This window comes from Apodemus sylvaticus, chromosome 16, assembly GCF_947179515.1.
Source record: "Apodemus sylvaticus chromosome 16, mApoSyl1.1, whole genome shotgun sequence".
Lineage (NCBI taxonomy): Eukaryota > Metazoa > Chordata > Mammalia > Rodentia > Muridae > Apodemus > Apodemus sylvaticus.
Genome location: NC_067487.1, coordinates 10526246 through 10547396, shown reverse-complemented (window position 1 = coordinate 10547396; position 21151 = coordinate 10526246). Strand labels below are relative to the sequence as shown.

The window sequence follows — 21151 nt, the reverse complement described above, 5'->3', positions numbered from 1 at the left end:
AATTAATTGCTTTCTCTCCTTAAAAGAATAAGGATCTAAGCTTCAAGGTGTTTGTCTAATCTTTTCATGAACTGGTCTTACTTAGGATACGTTAAGTAGTAATTCAAGCCACAGGCAGAATCCAACATGGATGACAGGAATTATGTGATTTGTAAGGAGGTCTGTTGCTTGAATTACTGATCCTTAGCTTTAGGACTTTTCAAGCCAGCTAGACAATTAAAACAGCCAAGGTAGGAACTAGTTAGGTGCTACTTATTAATTATTATGACACCTGATCCATGGTTCTGGGGGCTAGAAGTTTCAAGTCACTTACTTTGATGGTGCTTATAAATTACATGTTTAGAAATATTTTCAGAAGAACAAATAGAGGAACTAAAAGGTGTTGGAGAGATTCTTCAAATCCGTATCGACCACCAAGTTGGAAACATCAAATGTCTCCACACCACGAGTAGCTTTTGCTGTGCCTACCACTGTCTTCTATATGCCATTTCCTATCTCTATGAGTACCATATTGGCCTGGTAGGGACTTAAGAAGCTCTCTGTTTTTGTGTCCTTTCCCAGTGGATGGTGTGTGGTCTTGCTGGTCATCCTGGTCTAAATGTTCAGCAACCTGCGGGGGCGGACACTACATGAGAACCCGCTCTTGTACAAATCCAGCCCCAGCGTATGGAGGGGACATCTGCCTGGGTCTGCACACAGAGGAGGCACTCTGCAACACGCAGACCTGCCCAGGTACACAAAGCTTTGGAAACCGCGTTGCTTTATTGCAAACTCTCCTTTCTTAATTTTGAATTTTGGGTATCAGACCTGGCACTTTACCCAAGACCTGGCACTCTGACATACAGAACCACTTGCGGTGAAAATGGAATACTTTCCTAGAGTTAATTTTAACAGTGAAATTCTTCATTAATATGTATACACAGGTATATTTAAAGGAACTTCAAACCAAATTCTTATCATTCCAAAAAACAGTCTTTTATGCCTTTGAGAAAAAAAGTCATTCCATTTGTGTGAATCAATGCACAACTTGGATTTCTAGGTGTCTACCACCAAAAAAAAAAATATATAGGAAAATGTCTTTCTTATGGTAAATATATTGGTGAATAAGTAATATGGAGAGTTAATTCCTTAATTTAATAAATGAGTCCTTTTCCTATTTTTGAGTATCTGTCCATCTGGATGGACTGAAAAGTATTCCAACAAGTTCTCCACCTTAAAGCAGAAATGTTCTGTCAATACTCAGGACATGGGAAATGACTTTATTCATGCCACCAGAAATGAAATAAAATGAACTCAGTCTCAAGGCCAGCCTGGCTTTGGCATAGTGACTTTGCAGAGTTGTTCTTATTGCTAAATAAAGATACTTTAAACTTTTGTTTAGAATCCATGGACTTCCCATTAGTGTGAGACGCTGACCAACATGAGTCCTATGGGAAATGTCCAGGAAATATCTGAGAATATCTTTGTCCAGAATGTCCAGTAGATATCTGAGGATATCTTTGTAGGGGGTTTGCTTTGTTAGAAATGGTGGCTGCCTTGATGATTTCTGACTCCCAGAAGTCACTTTGTCTCAAGAATTAGTTTATTGACTCTTTAAATAAAATTACTCACAGAATGAAAATGATATGGGATTTAGATTTAGAACACTTAGTTTATATACATTATAGCTGGTTTACATTTATTAGGCTTTTTACTCATCGCCATGTGGATTCATTCACTGGGTTGCTAGAAACTATGACCATATGTTATTTGAGAGTTTAAAGAGCACTTCACGGTGATTTTGTGTTGGTCAATATCATCAGGTATCCCTCCCTCTCCCCTCTTCTGGTCTCTGCAGAGAGCTGGTCAGAGTGGTCAGACTGGTCTGTGTGTGATGCATCTGGTACCCAGGTCCGTGCTCGGCAGTGTATCCTTCTGTTTCCTGTGGGCAGCCAGTGTTCTGGAAATACTACAGAGAGCCGGCCTTGTGTATTTGACTCTAATTTCATCCCAGGTAAGGGCAGAGATTTTTATCAGTGTGAACAGAGTCATTGTAATATGCAGAGAGGAAGTGACCCATTGGGTCACCTTTTATCTGCTCTTTGACGGATTAAAAATGATCTTGTCCACTGTTGTGGCTTCAAGGTGACTGAAATATAGATTTACAAGTAACTAGACTGGAATTTAACATCATGTCTTACATAATTTCTTGATTCTAATATAGTCTGAGAATTTCACTACAAAATTTGAAAACTAATTGCTTGTTTTAAAATAACCAAAATTCTTGACTATGAGAATATGATGTACTTATTGCACAGAGAAGAGGGCCCTTGCCTTCATGTCACTCTCAGTGAGGCAGGGAACACAGATGTCTGTCACTAGTGTGACAGACTAATTGAAATAAAAGAGGTTAGTTGTTCCTTTTTCCACAGGATTCTTTTTTAAATGGAAAATCAACATTCAGTTATCATAAGGGAAATCACTTGTTACACTGACCCTGTAGGTGCCATATTCTATATAACCCCTGAACACCAACTCTATGCATAACTAACCAACTCCTTGATAATTAACCAAGGTTTTGAACCTTAGACGCATATTGAATTCAAAATCATTGGTGCTTGCAAATGAAGCATGGATGTACATTTTCCTCCCAAGTCCCTCATGCATTGTGATTGGATTTTTGTTTTCCAGAAGTGTCTGTGGCAAGATCCAGCAGCGTAGAAGAGAAAAGGTGTGGAGGTGAGTGATGTCAACAGAGCTCTTGTGGGGACTCTGACATAGAGCTACTGTTATCGTCCATGCATGTCTCACCATTGGATGAGGATGCCAGGGCAGGGAAGCCCCTGATTATCCCCTCATGTGTGTCATAATGTCTCGGACGCTGCACTAAAGGCTTCTAGAGTCGGACATATCCTATGAGCATCTTACAAAGCCGCCACAGGCTACAGTTCTCTGTGGGAGAGACTTGGATCAGACTTTGGAAGTTAACATTTTCCCAATCTCAATAGGGAGACTCAGGGCGTGTGCTAATGGTCACCCAGCACAGGCTCTAATGATATTTAGAATTAGCTTCTCTGGTCATACTGTCATCCGGTGTGAGCTAAAGGACCAGTCAGTCAGCAGGTCACTGCAGCCAGATGAGCGAAGAATAACCGTTTTCAGGGATTTTTATAATGGGAATTGTACTAAAAGGGTAGTAGCCACTAGTTTTAATCTGTACTGTAGATGTGGGGACCATGGAACTCAATGATGTGAGGCTACTGTCTCATGTCCAAATGAGTCATAAGCAAGAGGGGATTATCCTGGTAGCAGGATGCTATGGGAATTTTAAGTTGAAAATTGATCATAAAAAATGGATCCCAGTAGATCCCTAGGATATATGCAGGAAGCTTCCACTGCAGACATATCAGGGGCATACTCTTGGTCAGCACCAGTCTTTCAACCAGATGGCATGGTGACCTTCAGGAAATGTAGGCTGGGAAGGCAGAAGTGCACAATTGTGTTATGTCTTTAGAGAGGTCAATACAGACCTGAGGGTCTCATAGGTGGCACCTCTGGCTTGCTGCCAGGGTCTCTCAATTTCTTCTAGCCAGATGAATAGATGGGTCTTGAGCCAGTCCAGCATCTAGGATGGTTATGTTTTGGCTAAATCTCAGAAAGTGTGGTTACTCTGCATTGTTAAGAAACTGACTGTGGTAACCTTTCAGCTACTAGCATTGATGTTACAGCATAAGCAGGAAAGTGGATCTTAGGCTATAGCTGATGGGTTAATACAACTGATTGCCTAGCATGAGTGCTTGGGGAGGTTCAGAAAAATGTTATCTATATCTATATGTATTTGATCTCCATTAGCGAAAAATCATTCAAATGTTGTGCGGAAAGCAATCCAAATGAACCAACTGGGTTATTGGCCTCCATTCTCGCCTTACTGTTCCAAACCAAGAAAAAAAATGGGCTACTAACCAGGATTAGAAGGGAAAGGAGTTTGCCACCAAGACTAATGACCAGAGGTCCATCCTGAGACCCTACATAGTGAAAAGAGAAAAGTGACTCTTAAAAATTATTCTTTGTCCTTGGTACCTCCACATATGTATGAACACACACTCACACACACACACACAAGCACACACTCACATACTCACATCCACATACATGCACACACTCACACACTCACACACAATCCATAAGTAAATGTTAAAAAGGCGATGCATATTTTTATGGGAGAGCTACGGTGGGCAGAATCTTAAGAGATTTAGTAGGCACCATTTTTCCTTCTGCAGAAGATGTGCTCCTATTGAGATTTCTTTCCACTTAGCTATTTTTAGTTGCAGGAGACACAAAGACTGAATAATCTCGTCATAAAGATGTCAGCTGGCCGCAGCTTCCCTAGGCACCTGCAGGAATAACTCATCTGACTAATGACGCACATCTGCATAAGGAGACCATTGTACATTTCCCATATGCAACAATGAAATATGAGTTATCAGGGCAGTAGAAAGTATTTTTATCAGTATGTGGCACTGACTCGGGGGAGTCCTGACAGCTAAAATAGACAGAAATGAGAACTCATGTGAGATCAGCCTTGCTTATCATCACTATAGCCACAATCTTCAGTAAAAACAACATAATTCTAGTGGTCGCTGGTGGAAAGGGTGCAGAATGCTTTATGACACAGTCACATGATAAGAGTCCTACCTAACTACAGTCTCTATGACAAAGCAAGAAATGCCCAAGGCTGGTACCTTCCCCCTTTGGTCTTACCATTGAACATTCTCGTAGGATGTTCTCAAGACATTATCCAGCCATAGTGCTGTAGACTTCCATGGTAGGAGCGTCACTGTTGGTTTAGCATTTCAGTGCATCTAGGAATCTGTGTGGATCATTGCTGATAGTAGACTCAATAGGGAGGTCAATCTTTCAGAGATCTGAGTTCTTAGAATATGGTGTCCAGGAGCAGGCAGAAGCACCGTACAGGGCAAAACTCAGGGTCAGAGAGCATGGAAGAGATCTTTAACTTCTACCGTGTATCACAGGTCAGGCCCTGGTGACATGCTTCAGATTTGGAGGCTCAGCTTCTGCACTGGTCTTCTTGATCTGGGACTTGAGGTGGGGATAAGCATTGTGATAGTGCTCTAAGACCCCAGTGTTTAATGTCCATTGGTGAATACTAGCAAGCAATCTTTTCACAAGTGTCTGAGCAGGCCTCGTGCTAGGGTGGAACTTCTGCTGAGTGGCGAGTATCAGGAATGGGCAAAGAGGGAAGATGGCTCTGCAGACTTCTAGGGAGGAAGCCAGAGGGCATTAGTTGTAAATACCACAGGCTCTGGGGTTGCAGAGAAATCTGTCTTCTCTAATGCTCTCGGGGGCTTGCTCTACAGTAGGGGTGTCATTCCCTGTCCGCATTTATGCTCAGTAGCTCCTCCACAGTCCCACTTGGTTCTGGGGTTGACAGATTATGAAAAGCCACCAGGTGACCTTGCATTCCATGGCAATACCTGTGGGAGACAGCAGGGGTTGTGCCCATGCTTCCTGAGCTGGGAGGACATGAGGTTAGCAACAGGAATGAAGGTGGTCCTCTAGTGCCAGTGCAGAGAAGGAGAAAGGAAACCACAGTCTGCTTCATGTGACTCTCACTTAGCCCTGTGTGAGCGCTGCAGGGAGGTTGGGAACTTCAACAGCAGTGTTTTCCCAACAAAGATGGAGGTTTCCAGATGGTTGTTTCTTAGGCGTTCCATAACTCTTGGTGTGTTGCCAGACTGCCAATCAAACCACTCCTGTCCTCCAGATCCACATCATTGCAACTCGCTTTTTGAGTTTTTATTGCTGATAACTCAAGGGAAAAAAAAATCAAAGAAAATGGGTGCCTATTAAAGAGACAAAAAAAAATGGGTCAAAAGAGAATAATTCAAGTCCAGCTTAAAGATTATCTTTCATACCTTTAGTATGAATCCTTTATTTCTTGGAGTAAGACTTTTTTTGAAAAAAAGATCACCTAAATGCTAGTTAGAAAAAGTGTACTACAGGCTAATATGCAAATGAAGGAGGAAAAGGCGGAGGGGGGAGGGGGGCGAGGAAAAGGCTGTTCATCATCTCTAGGAAGATATAGCCAAAACTAACCACAGTAACTCTTTGAGAAAGTAGAGGGAGCTGCTGGGTCATGGTAGCACACGCCTTTAATCCTAGCACTCAGAAGACAGAAGCAGGTGGATCACTGAGTTTAAGGCCAGTCTGATCAACATGGACAGTTAGGACAGTCACATATACACAGGAAAACCCTGTCTTGAAAAACTGAGAGAGAGAGGAGAAAGGGGAAGGGGAGACTTTTATTTCCTTCATAACCTTCTAGTATCAACAATATTTGTATTTACAAAACTACAATTGACAATATTAGAATTCATGTAAATAGAAAACATTTTAAATGAAACACAAAGGAGGAAACAGCCTGGCTTACAGGAATGCGGCACTTGAGAGCCGCAAGTGAATTCTCCCTTCATAGGCTACAGTCATGCTGGATAGATAGATACTCAGTCTGTTAAAGTCCAAAGACACTCTTCCTGCAGAAAACTCACAAGCCAGTGGTCACCATGCTCTGAAGACTCTCTGAGATCTTCAGAAAAAGAAGCAAATGTGTTTTAATTGAAATACCAACAGTGTTCAAGAGGTTTAAGAAGGTTACCTAAATCTGTGAGAACACTAATTAGAACCCGGCTGCTCACTATGGAAAAGTTTGTCTCGACCCTGACATTTCCAAGAACTAAGCTACTGTGACATGTATACCTTGGGTGTGCGGGAGCTCCTTCTGCCTTTTCTTTCACTTGGGCACTTTGAGAATCAAGTAGCATGCTCTTCTCAAGAGTGATATGACACTGGCACTCTTCCACAGAGTTCAACATGTTCCACATGATGGCCGTGGGGCTTAGCAGCTCCATCCTCGGCTGCCTCCTCACACTGCTTGTCTACACCTACTGCCAGAGGTACCAGCAGCAGTCCCATGATGCAACCGTCATCCACCCTGTCTCTCCCGCCGCCCTCAACAGCAGCATAACTAACCACATCAACAAACTGGACAAATATGACTCTGTGGAGGCCATCAAGGTAAGGAATCTGCAGTAAGAGCTACAGCTAAGTAGGTCACCAAGGCAGGTGACACTGGAGCTGCCAGCCAGGCTCAGTGGAAGTGGGTCTGGTGATGGATAGAGAGATCCCAGGTATTCCAGATCTTTGGGTATTGGTGGGTGCTCTTCAGTGAGTGCAGACATTTTGTCAGTTTTGGTATGTCCTCTGTAGTAGTTGTAGGAAGTCTGTGAGTATTGGCTGGTGACTCTTGAGGGTAGAGGGTGAGTCTTTGGAATTTTGTTTTCTTATTTATCTATTCCTATTAGAAATAACGTTTAAAAAATAATGACATAAAGTGCTGGAAGGTAGAAAATCTTGGACGGTGTCTTGCTGTGTTGCATCTCCGCTTCTTGCCTTTGAAAAGAGATCTTTCAACCAAGTGCCTCCAGCCAAGCAATGGGCAGTGATACAAAGGCCACAGTGTGCATTTAGTGGACATTCAGATGTCCATGTGCATTTCAGGAAATGAGCTGAGTTTCCTTCAACCTCAGTATACCCCTATGTAAAATGAATATAATAATGCACAACTCCATGTTATGACATTTCAATGACCTTCCATGAGGGCCAGCATGGGAGCTGCTGTTCTTACTGTGTTTATAATGAGAGGTCAAGGAATAGCTGGAAAGACATGGGGACTTTTGTCTGCTGTACTCACTTTTAGTAATTTTCCATGGTCATTAAGATAATTCTTCTAATTCAAGACTGACTAATCTTCTGTATTCCTGTCCAGTTGGATGTTTCTCTTAACATTCTTAGCAAATGTTGGCATAGTCTGTCTCTGCTGTGATGGCTGATTTTGAAATGACATTCCCTCTTATAAGAATACATAGCACACTCAACACCAAGAATCAGGGAACACTGTGGAATAGGAGGCAGAAAGGATTTAAGAGCAGGAAAGTTGAGATGAGTGCTGTGAAACACTGTCTGCTGAATATGCTATGGCGATCACAATCAGTCACACAGGATCTCTGCTGATCTCTATAAGATCAAACAGCTGCAGTCTGAGCATAGAAAGGGCAGAGATGATCTCAAGGTCCTACCTTATAGTGAGGAGCTATGCTAGTGGCTTGCTGCTGGGAGAGGAAGAAGCACTCTTTACTGAGGATATGGTCCACGGTAGGTTTCTCATGTCCCTGAGGATTGTTCTATGCTCATGAACATATGGGCACTATTAACTGAACATAGTGGGTTATTAAACAAACAAACAAACAGACAAACAAACATGAAGTTGGGAAGGAGAAGTTGGGGTGGTAAGAGAGGAGTTGGAGTAAGGAGAGGGGGAACATATATCATTCTGTTTTTTAATTCTGTGAATTTTTTTAAATTGTCCAAACCTTTAAATACAGGTTTTTTAAAAATAAAGATGTTGGATTAAGGAGAAGGTGGTCAATGGAGAGCTCACCCACAGTTTATCAGAAATGGGCTGCAGGGTTGAGGGGGAAACCTGAGCTACTGGCCTTTGAAACAAATCCGCAGAGCTGGTGTAGCTTGATGCCAACACATCATCAACTCTGTGGTCTTGCTATTCCAGTTAGGAATAGGTAACTAAATTGGCCTGTGTTCTCACTGCACGTGCAGCCTCCCATTTTGAGACGATATTAGACATGTTACTGTGGGCGTCTTCCTGCTCTGCAGTGAATCCATCAATGACTCTGTTTGACTAATTGTTTGAAGTTAGCCTCTGTTGTCCTGTTTTGTCTTTACCTTTTCTTTTTAGTGTTTACCTTCCCCCTGGAATAATTTGGCTCTTTGACTTTAATCTGAGTCACAGAAGGCAACAGCAGACACTGTTTAGCAAGTACAGAGTAAAAAGAGATTAAGGCCTCTAAGTCAGATTCACTTGTTCAAATAATCCCTATAAGGGCTCTGATAAATGATGATGGCATCTGGTCCAGAAAGACTAATTTCTTTAAGCATGTGGCTCCTTGTCCATATTCCAGTGGATGGCCTCACACTCAGGAGCCTACAGGTAGCATAAATTAGAGCCATTGGATTATTTTTAAAAAAAAATTTAAAAATAGAATATTAAGGTGATGGTTTGGGAGGTAGGAAAGTATCTGGGAAAAGAATAGGAAGGAATAGAAGATGAATATGAAAGTCAGACTTTGGATTTCTAATCCTTGATCCCTCAGTTCCGTCCAGATGAAAGTGCTAAAGTAGGCCAGACGCTGTTGAAGACCGCCACTGTCGTCCAGTATTAACCACATCTGCCTTGGGGCGAATGAGATAAGAAGGCAGTAAATGAGAAGGCACTTCCCAAACTAACAACCTTCAGAGAGAGCTCAAACTGTAATCATCTGAAGCACTATTTACTGAGCATTCTAATTCTTTTCAAACATATTTTACAGGCATTTAACAAAAACAACTTGATCCTAGAGGAGAGAAACAAATACTTCAACCCACATCTCACTGGGAAGACCTATTCCAACGCCTACTTTACAGATCTCAACAATTATGATGAATACTAGCAGCTCTTGCACATTTGGCTACTTGTAAAGTCTCTGCTCCTCAAAGCTGCACCCCATGACTGCCCACGTTTCTGAGGCTTCAGAGATGATGTGTGGAACCATTTCAAGTGCATTTCAAACCAGGACTTTCCCATCACTACCAAAAAAGCACACACTCTTAAACGCCTAAATGTGGTGTTGTGAAAATCTGGTCTATAGAAAACATCTGGTTGTTGCGAAGTGAGCCATGGTTATGACATTTTGTATTGTGCTCATCCCAAACTCTAACTGGTCTACTGTTTTCGTGAGTTTTATTCATAAATGTGCCAACCATGTTAGAAGGTGTCTTTGGAACATAGCATCATCATGCTTTTGAGTGTAGAAGGTCAGGATGTTTTACCTAGAAAACAAACAAAAACAAATAACCAGGCACTTTAAGAGATGCCTTCCCCCCACCCACCCACACACACACACACAGAGAGTCCAGAGTAATTCACAGAATGAAGGTGTGGCTAATGCCAACTCCCCCAGCCTGGGTGACTTAAGTTCTTGGAAACAGCTTGTTTGTGCTTGGAGTGATTTCTGCCCAGGAATTCCACCTGCCCTGGAGCTGCAGAGTCATGGTCTACTGAGACCCTCTGCTTTAGTCCTGGGTAGTGACTGTCATCACATGAAGCAGAGAACAGCCAGGAGACACAACAGTGTTCTGCAGTTTGCAGTGAAGCTAACCTTCCTCAGACTTTTGGATTCCATGTCATCCCAAGAAGCTCCTTGCTGTGCTGTGAGCCTGAAGGCTACTCTCCTGGGCAGTGAGCTTCCTGGCTGGAGAGCCAGTCTGAGCATTTGAGTAGACTCCACACTCTATCCTCCCTCCCTCCGTGATGAGAAAATTCTTCAACATTTATGATGGAAAATATTGAAAGTACCAAACTGTAATTGAAAGCTACTTTTAAAAACATTTCTTTTGTGTGTTATGCAGTGTTTAATTAACTGATGTAATTGAAAGCTACTTTTTTATTTTTTATTTTTGTGTTATGCAGTGTTGTTAATGGCTTTTTTTGTACTCAGCATCTTTGATGTGGCTAATGTGCAGCAAGACCCCTATCAAGAGCATTAAAGGTGTGTAAAGCTGTCCCTCTGAGGCTCAGTGCAGTCACACTGGAGTGGCACTCCAGTACCACGGGCTCCTCATTTGTCCCCCGCTGCCCCAAGACCAGAGGAGGGAAAGACTCTGGTGTCTTTTACCTCAGTTGCTGCCTACCTGTCCTCTAGCTTACTGAGTCACACTTCTGCTCCAAGACAGTAGCCATCAAATGTACCATGAGAGCTAATGGAGAAGGTCAGGGCTTCAGTGACCTCTCTCTCATCTTGATGGTTGAATGTTCTAAGGCTACCCTTGAGGTCCTCAAAGGAGTAATGAAGAGTGGTTAGCATCTGACCTAATGCTTTTTCAGGGTGAAACAAAGGGTTTGTCTGCACCAATGGTCACTAATCATAGGCCTGAGTAGGCAGTCATATGTGTTCTTATGGATATATGAACTTACACGTCTATACAGATGTATAGCATGGGGAGTGAACATTACAGGGTTTTTTTTATGAGTATATGTTTTCCCCATGGAATATAACGAAGCAATCTCAGAAAAACATTCCAAGAAATCTTATGATTAATCACAAATTATTCTCCTATGAACATATTTTTCAGACATAACTCTGTGTTAAAATTGAAATTAAAACAGCAGATGGGCTCTGGAAGATGTGTCAGATTGTGAAGAAATGACATATGGGAATATCGTGGTGGGACGTTGTGTGGCATTTCACACACTTCTACAGTGTACATGGCCTCCACTGCACACACACATTTTTAAAATCCACACTCACCAGACAGAATGTGTCGGATGATTTATTCATTGTCTCTAGAGTAGATTCTTAGTGCTTCGACTCATCCCATTACTTTCTTTTAAGAAAAGAATAAATCCTCCTGGCATGGCACTATTTTAGTGTTTTAAAAATAATCCCCCCTTCTTGAATATTTCTCTAGTTTAAAAGGTCACTTTCTGTCCCCTGGGAAGAACAGTACAAATATTTCAAGAACGTATGGCTACACTTGACAGGAAATGCTTTCTAAATGACCTGTAATCTGGCCTTCATCAATTTGATATAGTAACCCCACCCCAGAGTTTGAAATAAGACAGTTTTCTGATACCAATATTGCTCTTTTTAAAGTCTCGGTTTTTTGACTGCCTCATTCTCTCTTCAAATCCCCTCCTCCAGCCACTGGTCCTTTGCTCTTATTTCACTGAACAATTGGAGTGATTCCTTAGGAATGCCTTGAGCTATGCTCTGGTTTCCCGCTACCTGCTGCAGCTCCTGGTGTAGTATATGCCACACTCCAGACCTCTCATTAGCACATCAGGAACACAGGCATGCCACACACATGTACACACACACACACACACACACACACATTTTCATTTCCTCCCTACTTCATCCTACCACCCTTCTTCCTTTCCTTTATTCCTTCTTTATTTCCTCTCTTTTTTCCATTTGCCTTTTGATGAAAGAAACACACAGAGGAATTAACATTTTAAGCTACATCCAGCTGAACCTGTTGCTAAATGACATTGATTAATTATTTTCTAGAGTTAGGGTTCAATTTTGGCTGGTTTTCATTAGGAAACTGGCTTCAGTCACACACTTCCATTCATTGGAAGTTAGTCCCAGTGTTGTCTAGGGTCCTCTCTCAGATTAGACTGTCATCAATCCTGCTATGTGCTGACATTCTGCAGAAAAAAAAGAAGAAGAGAATTTTGGACACTGCATAGCCACAGATATTTCCAAATACTCTGGGGACCTTCTTGGAACTGGGGGCTCTGTCACCTCTGACTAGAGCTATCTCAGTGAGTCCTAAGGAACTCTGTGACATTGCATGAAGCTCTGCTTCACAGAAAAACCTCTGTCATCATAGTCTTAGACTTTTTCTTTAAAACTACCCAATGCAATCTAGACACCTTTATGCCTCTGCCCCCTTAAGACTTACTCAATGCACCTTAGCATCTTGGACCTGTTGTATGCATCAAAATACGTATTAAAGTAGATTCTACCTGAATTTACATGTATGTTGATGGAACAAAAGGGGGTTTCTTGAGTACATGATGGAGTGACAGAGACACTAAAGGAACTAAGGAGAAGCTTTAAACTGAATGGTTGTGATCACATCTGCTGTGGAGATGTCTCTGTCCCTAGGAAGGGCCAATCCATGTATTTGATCTGGACCTTGTTATTACTGTTATTGCTCACAGGTAATACTGAAGAGAAAAGAAACAGATGTGGAATGTAATATGAAAAAGCAAGGGTCATTTTACTCTCTGCTGATTATCCTGCATGCCCTGCGGTAAGGATCTGGTCCATAACCAAGTACTGAGTTTCTGACATTTGGACTTATCCATAATCAAGTGTCCTGGGTGCACAAGTCTTAGGCAAGGGCATCATTATCTCCTTATTTATCTACAAAGGAAAGAAAACCACCACTGTTGATGACACCCATGTCAGCAAATGTTCCACCTTAATCATTGATAGAACCAGTTTTGCCTTCAATACTGTAAGGGATTCCACCTATGAGCTATGTTATTGTGTGGCTGAATAGCTCAAGAGATGTTATCCTAAAGATTCATCAGACTTGCACTCTGTCAGATTTCCTAAACACAGCCTACTGGTATTTGAATTTGCATATATCCACATGTTTCTTTTCTGAATATCTTTCCTTTTCAGAATAAACCACAAATATTTCCCCAACAGATCAAGCCAAACTCCTCATCAACTATTACCCAGGGTCATCAACTTGTTAAACTTTTCCTAGACTCTTCTGAGGGCCATTCAAGTTTTAAATCATATTTTGAAGTACATTAAGTTCAGTGCTACTGTGCCTAAAGAATTTGGGAGCTCCAATGGGAAATATTAGACACCATGTACCAATGGGTGATACAGTAAACTGTGTCCGCACTAGATCAACTGTTGACAGGTTATGTCCAAGTCTCCTGGTTCAAAAACATCAGTTTCCATGGAGATATCAAAACAGTACACTTAGGTTCCTTTGCAAATTCTCTGGTGTTTTTCTAGTGTCTGAAGATAGAACTGGGCATGCCCAGTCCATTCATTCATTCTTACTACTTCATGGAGCATCTAGAGACTTCGGCTAATACACCATTGCCAATATCCCAAAGCCTGTTATTACCCATGGGTATGTGATACTATCTTCTATCAGTTACCCAAGAGCATTGTGAGTACTCTGCTTCTTTGAGAAATGCATATGAAGCGGGAAAACCTAGGTTAATGTTCTTGTTAATGTGAGAGATTCCACAGGGAATGCTGTGTGAGAGATTACTGTCCAGAACCCAGGGATTGCTTATCTCTGCAGCTTGTCTTTTCAGTGGTTATCATTAATTAAAATGATGTAAGGAGATTTTCCAAATTCTATAAATACTAATCTATGACCTTGAGGTAGTCTCTCTGGATAATGTTATGAAACAAAGGAAATGTGTTCCTTTCTAGTTTGCTATTGTTACTTTTAGGGAACAAAATCCCTGTGGATAATGTACAATGTTGAACAAGTGACAGAAGTTGCAAAAGTTACTCTTCCTTGTGGATTTCATATCATAATGTTGCATTGTCAGAAATTTGATAAACGTTGCTGAAGCAACATGGAAGCCTGTCTCTTAAAATAGTTCAGACTGCAAAGACTGTGCCCGGGTCTCCTGGATACCAAATTCAGAGCCTGGTACAAAGAATATAGTTCATTCCAAAAGCCCAGCCCTGAAACATGATCTCTTTGAAAGATGATGTCCTGCCATTTATGCTTATTATCCATGAGCAGAGCCTATATCAACTCTGTCCCCAAGCAGAAACACTTTACTGGGAAGACACTGTACACATCACTAAACTGATCAAGGATACTCTTTGATCGGAAGGAGAAAAGCAGCAATAGGGAATCACTAAAATGCAAATAAGGCAGGAAAATCTCCACCCCTTCATAATCCATCAAGGATCTAAGCCCTGTAGAGTAGCGATAACTCTCGTCTTTTTCTGCTTCTTGGGAATTTAATACCGACTGGTTCCAATGTTAGACAAATACAAGCAAAAGGGTAAACCTAGGCTCTGATAAGCAAACCTGTTCTTCCATCATGACAGTAAAGGAGGCCCATTATCTGCAGAAGATGATATTGACTTTCCTGTACAGAATTGCTAGTGCCTTTTATAAGCTATGTGCTGTTGCTCTTCCTGGTTAGTGACGTTTGAATTAGAAGCCATGCTTTGGTTGTATACACTTTGAGGACATCTAACTCTGTGTGTCTCTTTGAACTCAGGAACAGGAAATGAGAAAAATGTCTCATGTTCAAGTGTGGTCTTGCTCTCAAAAGAGAATCAAGAGTGTGTTGTGTCCAGATGAAGTGACCCTGTTCCAGCCTGTAAGAAACAGATGTTGCTTTCATTTTAACATCTTCACAGAAATGTATTAGAGCCTGCCCTGTGGTGTGAGAGTCAGCTCTGTTTCTGTAGACGTCAATGGGTCTTTCTGTTGCTCTTTATGCACAGACATAGGAATGAGGGATGCTGGCTGCTTACCGCGACAATGCTTGTGAAATGAGAACCAACTAGAACATTATTTGGGCTGTTCTGTCATATTTTGCAAATCCTATATCAGAACCTCTCAAAAGTTCACAAGATTATAACTTTTCACTTGACTTTAAAACATTAGCAGTGTCTTCTGTGCTGAAGTTGACCACTGATTTCTGGCACTGTGACTGTGGACTCAAATCAGCTGAGAGATCTGCTTCCAAAGCATGCACGGTGGGAGCCTCCAACCACTGAACCTCCATGATATTCACCTGTATGCCAATAAGATGCACCAGCTTTTCCCAGTGTAAGATTCTGCAGAACCTGTGACCACTTGGTTTTGACTTTACAACTGCTATGCTTCCTTGCCTGTTTTGTGATAGAAAATAAAATTGTTTGGGATTGTTCATTCATTGAAATTTCTTCTAGGCTAGCTTCAGCCCTTGGTAAACTTGCAGACTACTATTGATCTTAAGATTAAAACTTCAAAGGCAATATATATTAGTTACCACAGAGCCATTTCAAGAGTAAAATAGCTCTGTATTTCCCTGTCAGTTTTCTGAGAGGACAGCCACTTGGTTCTGTGTGGGATTGCTGCTGCCTAGTTCTCTCCCTGGTGCAATAGGCGACCCACACTAGTACACCCTTACATTTGGATGCCAGTACTTGCCCTGGCGTCTCAATGGCCATGTGCATTGGTGTTTTCTGCAGCTAACATTTTTCTGTTTCACTCATTAACCCACTGTATTAATATTCTTCCCAAGAGCTGGCCAGGCCCTTGCCTCAGATTGTGCTTAATGACACCTAGCTGATATTGTGTTTTCAGAAATCAGTTTAAGACCCTAATTATATCAACCCAGGCAGGGAACTAATTCTGTCTTTCGTGGAACCAATTATGGAAGTTCCAAAAATGAGTGGGCAGGGGCACTTCCCAACCAATCAACCAAACCAAACTCACACCTGTCTGACCAAACGTTAATAAGATGAACCTTTACTACAGCCATGGAAATGTCTCCTTGTATCTGCCCTAGGCGCAGTCTATCATCAACATCTCCGCCTTCCTCGACGCTTTTAACAATGAAGTCATTAAAACGGTCCTGCATTTTGCCAAGAGCACAGTACTGCTCCCCTCCTAGACCTCTCTCTCCATCCTGCTCCTCATCTCCCTGCCAACATTTTGTGGAAACGTTAAGAATCCTAATTATGTACAGATAAATTGTATTATATTTTTTGTACTTAATGTTTTGTGTAAATAGTTTGCTTTGTTCAGTCGTACGTGAGTATGGAAATAAACCCTGCCGTTTAGGAAACAATTGGTGGCATTTTTCTTTTCATAGTCTCCCAAAGTGTGGTAATCCACTTGAGGATCACATTTTTTTGGAAGGAAGGTGTGGGTGACCTGCTGGTTGAACCCCCATGATACACGTGTTCGGCCTTCTCAGGCCTCCTGAAGAACAGGCAGAACAACCACACAGACTCACACAGATTAAATCATCAACTTTTATCAATATTCCTGTGGCAAATGGGAGCTGTGTGTAAGGGAAGCCAATCTAACTCTCTGCTTGAGGGGTATCAGATCCTGACTGATGGGTGTATTGAGTATAGGCTTGTCCTCCTGTAGTATTCCAGATGTTATTCATTGTTGCCTAACAAGGTTTTTACTGAATGAACTGATAACAGTCAGCACAAGCATAGGTAGATGCTTGTTCTGGGAAATCCACACTTTGCAGAAAGAGTTATATTTCAATATCCATTCAATATTATGGTATATTTACATTTATTTGATATATTTAAAATATATGTGTGTGTTTATATATATTATATGTTCACATATGATATGTATCTATAAACATACATGGCTCTTATTATTATATATATACATATATGTATATATTTCAATGGATTAAAAGCCCACTACAACTCAGTCAACATAGAGGTCAAATATTTACATAAGAAAATAAGGCTATATAAACTTAACCTATCAATAGTTATGAAGATTAAACTATTTTAACCCAAGAAATAAGCTATTCAAAAATGTAAACCATTCCATGAAGAATCTCATTTTAGCTATTAGTTTAAAACTTAGGAAATAAACGCTATTGACTAATTTTCTTTTTGGCATTTTTTAACTTTTGTGATCGCCACAATATATATTTTGATATTCAGATGGCTTCATACTGCTCATATATCCCCATCCTCTTAGAATGTTCTTCATGTGATCTTTAAAAAATAAAGTTGAAATATGAATTGAATAACTCTGGACCTCTTAGAAATTTATAATGTAATTTTCTATTTAAAGTGTCTCTTCAGCCAAGTTTGAGAAAAACGGTAGCTCCGCAGCTCTAAATAGTTAATGCAAGAGGAAATTAACCTTAAGATAATCTCTGAAAGTATCATTTCCTGACATTATTATTCTTAAGTGGTGCTTTTATTAAATCAGAAATGATGTCTGAAGAGTGCCTTCTCTCGTTACGTTGCTATCACACATTTTCCTGCAGCTTTTACCCCTCCTCAGTGATCCCAGAGCTAGGAGCTAGAGTCCTGAGTTGGCTTTTGGGAAGTAGAGTCTGAGTATTACAAACAAGTAAGACCCTAAGTACTAACTCAGGACAAAGGAAGCTCAGTGATAACCCACATTAAGCTTTTCCCCAACAAGATAAATCAGAACTCCCAGAAAATCTCTAGTATCAAAGAATGCTAATTATGTTTTTATACAGTCCTAGCATAAATACAGCTGTGACACCTGAATTATGATTTTCAACTTTATATAGGCTTATATGAGTCAGGTATTTGTGAAGGTCTGTCCTTGTATTGTTTATCACAGTGACATGAAGTTATAGAACACACATCTTCTTCCCCTTCACTAGCTTTTATTCCACTTAGAACTGCTGAGACCCACCCCACCCCTGTTTCCTGTTAGTACGTGCATGTTACATGATCTTTCTGTGTCTCAAGTGGCCATATCTCTCTTACTCTGAGAGAAAAATAATAATGGAGGCAACGCAGTAGTGTCCAGGAATCTGTCAGGACCATCTATGTGCTCCTTTGTGGAGAAGATTTCAGACGACATATCTGTCAAGTTTCTTGCAGCCAGTATAGCAAAATATCACCTTTTCCTTATTCACCTCTTTATATCTGGCTTCCTCTCCAGCTAAAAATCAACAACAACAAAAAAAGAGCTTTCCTTTGGGCACAAATTTATCTTGTAATGGACTGATATGGGCTACAGTTCCATCCTTTACAAACAGGGGAAAGATGGTCTGAGGATCATGACCAAGTGCTATCATGGCTCCACACCAGCCTGGAGACTCCAACCAACAATGCCTTGTTCTCTCCCATTAGCCTCTATAGATTTCTCCTCAACTGGAAAGGTAAATGAACTTCTACCCCATCTCTGAGAATGCTCACAGCATCAGCAATGTCTAAATTCCTTAGAAACTGTTTCATGTTACCATATTTGCCCCATTATCCTTGCATTTAAGAGGTAGTTCTATTCTTATTCTAGAACTGCACGTGTTCACAACATAAGATAGCCTTCAGCAATCCAAAGGGAGATTAGAAACTGTCTATGCCCTTTCATGGGCTGTTGCCCTTTCAGGCTGTTGTCTTGGCTTTTTGAGTCTTTATGTAAATGTTCTAAGGAAACTAACTCCTGAGATTTGGAGCATACAGTAACACAGGCATAACACCCTGAGGGTCACTCACTAATCAGCTTACATTTAAGATCACCTGGTACCTTCAATTCAGAACCAAGTTAAATGTAGAATGGCATGTAACAAGGAAGAATAGCATGTAACAGGGATACAATAAGTGTAATTCTCATTTCCCATCCAGCAACCTTCTTGCAGCAAGAAGACTGTTATAAAAGTCCCAAGTAGTCAAAGTTCAGAAAACAACTGATCATAGGGTACCCAGTACCAATGGATGCATCTAAAATACAATTCCTACACCTAACATCCAAGGAACATTGGTGAAAATGGGAGTGGAAAGATTGTAAGAGCTCTGCTATTACACTGTGCCTTCTGTCTGTGACAGGGGAGCTATGCATATGAAATCTCAACAACATGGCTGCCCTAACAAGACTCTAACAACAGCTGACACACAAATGTGAATGGGGGAGATCTCACAGGGCCCCACCCCTAAAATAAGAGCTACATATAATTATTAACTGCTGAGAGAGGGAAATTTTATTTTCTTCAGATAGCAGCCCCTGGGCTGGCTATCTAGTACCAAGTGGTCAGCCCTGGAATCATACATTCAGTCAACAATAGACAGACTCAGCAGGCTATTTTCATGCTTTTATTATTTTATGTGTATATGTAGCAACAATAAAAGGAGGCTCTGACTTTGGAAAGGGGGGGGAATGAGGGAAGAAAATTATATAATTATTTTTAACTAAAAAAAGCCTGAATAACTGTAAATGTCTGCTTGGCTTCTCGGCCCTCTTTACTACCCAGCTCCTTACTAACTCATCCTCAACTGTCCCAGGACACAAAGAGAGCAGCCTGGTTTAGGTTACTGTATTGTGGCCAAAGTGTATTTTGGGATCCAAGCTTTTCAGAGTTTTCTCAGTGAAAAAGATAGTGTCTTTACTGGGTCATGTTCTTTCATAAGTCTTAGTAGTTATAGTTCAACAACATAATTTACTGACACATGTACCACTTAGTCTAAATATGGTTCCTGAGATTGAGACCTGATATTTTGAGCCTGTTAGTTCCATAAACATTTTGTTTGAAGAAAAGACAGAAAGTTTTAGCAGGAGTTAGCACGCGGAGAAGCAGCCCTTGTAATGGAGTACTAACAAATGCAAAGCTCTCTATCAGAACAGACGATTGGCTGGTATAATTTTTGTGTTTGTCTAAACAAGCTTCAAACTTGTACTTGAAATCAATTCAACCATAATTCTTTGATAAAGATCATTAAATCATGTATTTTACATTGATAATATTGGACGAATCATAAAGAATTTGTGTAAACATCTGGTATACTCATGAACTCAAGCAAGGAAGATTATCCATGGCCCCTATATCTAACCAATAAACATTTAAATCTAGATTCCATGTATAAGATAAAAATGTGTTACTTGTCTTAGTGATTCCGGCTGACTGGTAACATAAGGGTTTCCACATCAACTGATTTCCTTAAAACTGTCATGATTTCTTCTCTCTCTAAGGATAAATAAAATCCCAGTGTGCAAATGTAGCACATTTATTCACGAAACTGTTGATGGCTGTCTAGGCTCATCTCCTTCCTTATCTATTATGAATAGTGAAGCAATAAGCATTCACATGCAAGGGTCGCTGTGGGCGCTGACTTAGCGCCCCTTAGGTATATTCCCAGGAGTCATACACCTGTTTTCAGTTTGACAAGGAACCCCATATTGATTTTCAGAGTAGGTGACACGTTCTGTGTTTTAACTAGCATTTTCTTCTTGCTTGTTTTCTGCGTGACAGTAATCCCTATTGGCCTGAAATGGAATATCAGTGTAGTTTTAATATTTGATTCCCTGGTGGCCAACAAGGTAGAACAATTTTTAAATATTTACTGGTTGCTTTATCTTTCTCTTTTGAGAGATGTCTATCTAAATCATTAGCTTATTTATTGATTAGGCAAATTTTTAATGTGTATTTAATTATCTGTGGAATTCAGATACTAATTCAATGTTCGAAATAAAGTTGGCAAAGATTCCTTCCCATTCTACAGTCTCTCTCTTCAGTCTGGTGATGTGTAGAAGCTTTTTGATCTCCTGTTATCATATTTGTCAGTCCTTGGAACTATTTCTCATGCTTAGAGCTATTTTTAGAAAGAATTTGCTTAATGGTTATATAAGTATTTTCCACTCATGGTTTTAGAATGTTAGGTCTTACATTAAATTGCTGGGTCTATTTTGAATTTATTTGGGGGCAGAGTGAATGACATGGATTTAATGTCACTGTGAATTGAATGCGGTAACTATGGATGTAGCTCTTTTTCAAGGTCCTCATTGCAAGGAAGAAGTA

At 40.7% G+C, this 21151-nt stretch overlaps 1 protein-coding gene across 1 annotated transcript in view; it reads left to right on the top strand.

Moving 5' to 3' along the window:
- Sema5a (semaphorin 5A) overlaps positions 1-15559 on the top strand; it is a 453217-nt gene extending 437658 nt beyond the window's left edge. Inside the window, exons 19-23 of the mRNA XM_052159481.1 lie at positions 562-732; positions 1838-1993; positions 2671-2718; positions 6863-7074; positions 9444-15559. Of these exons, the coding sequence (XP_052015441.1) occupies positions 562-732; positions 1838-1993; positions 2671-2718; positions 6863-7074; positions 9444-9563 (707 nt within the window). The 3' untranslated portion in view covers positions 9564-15559. The remainder of the gene's footprint in view (positions 1-561; positions 733-1837; positions 1994-2670; positions 2719-6862; positions 7075-9443) is intronic.
- The last annotated feature ends 5592 nt before the right edge of the window (positions 15560-21151 follow it).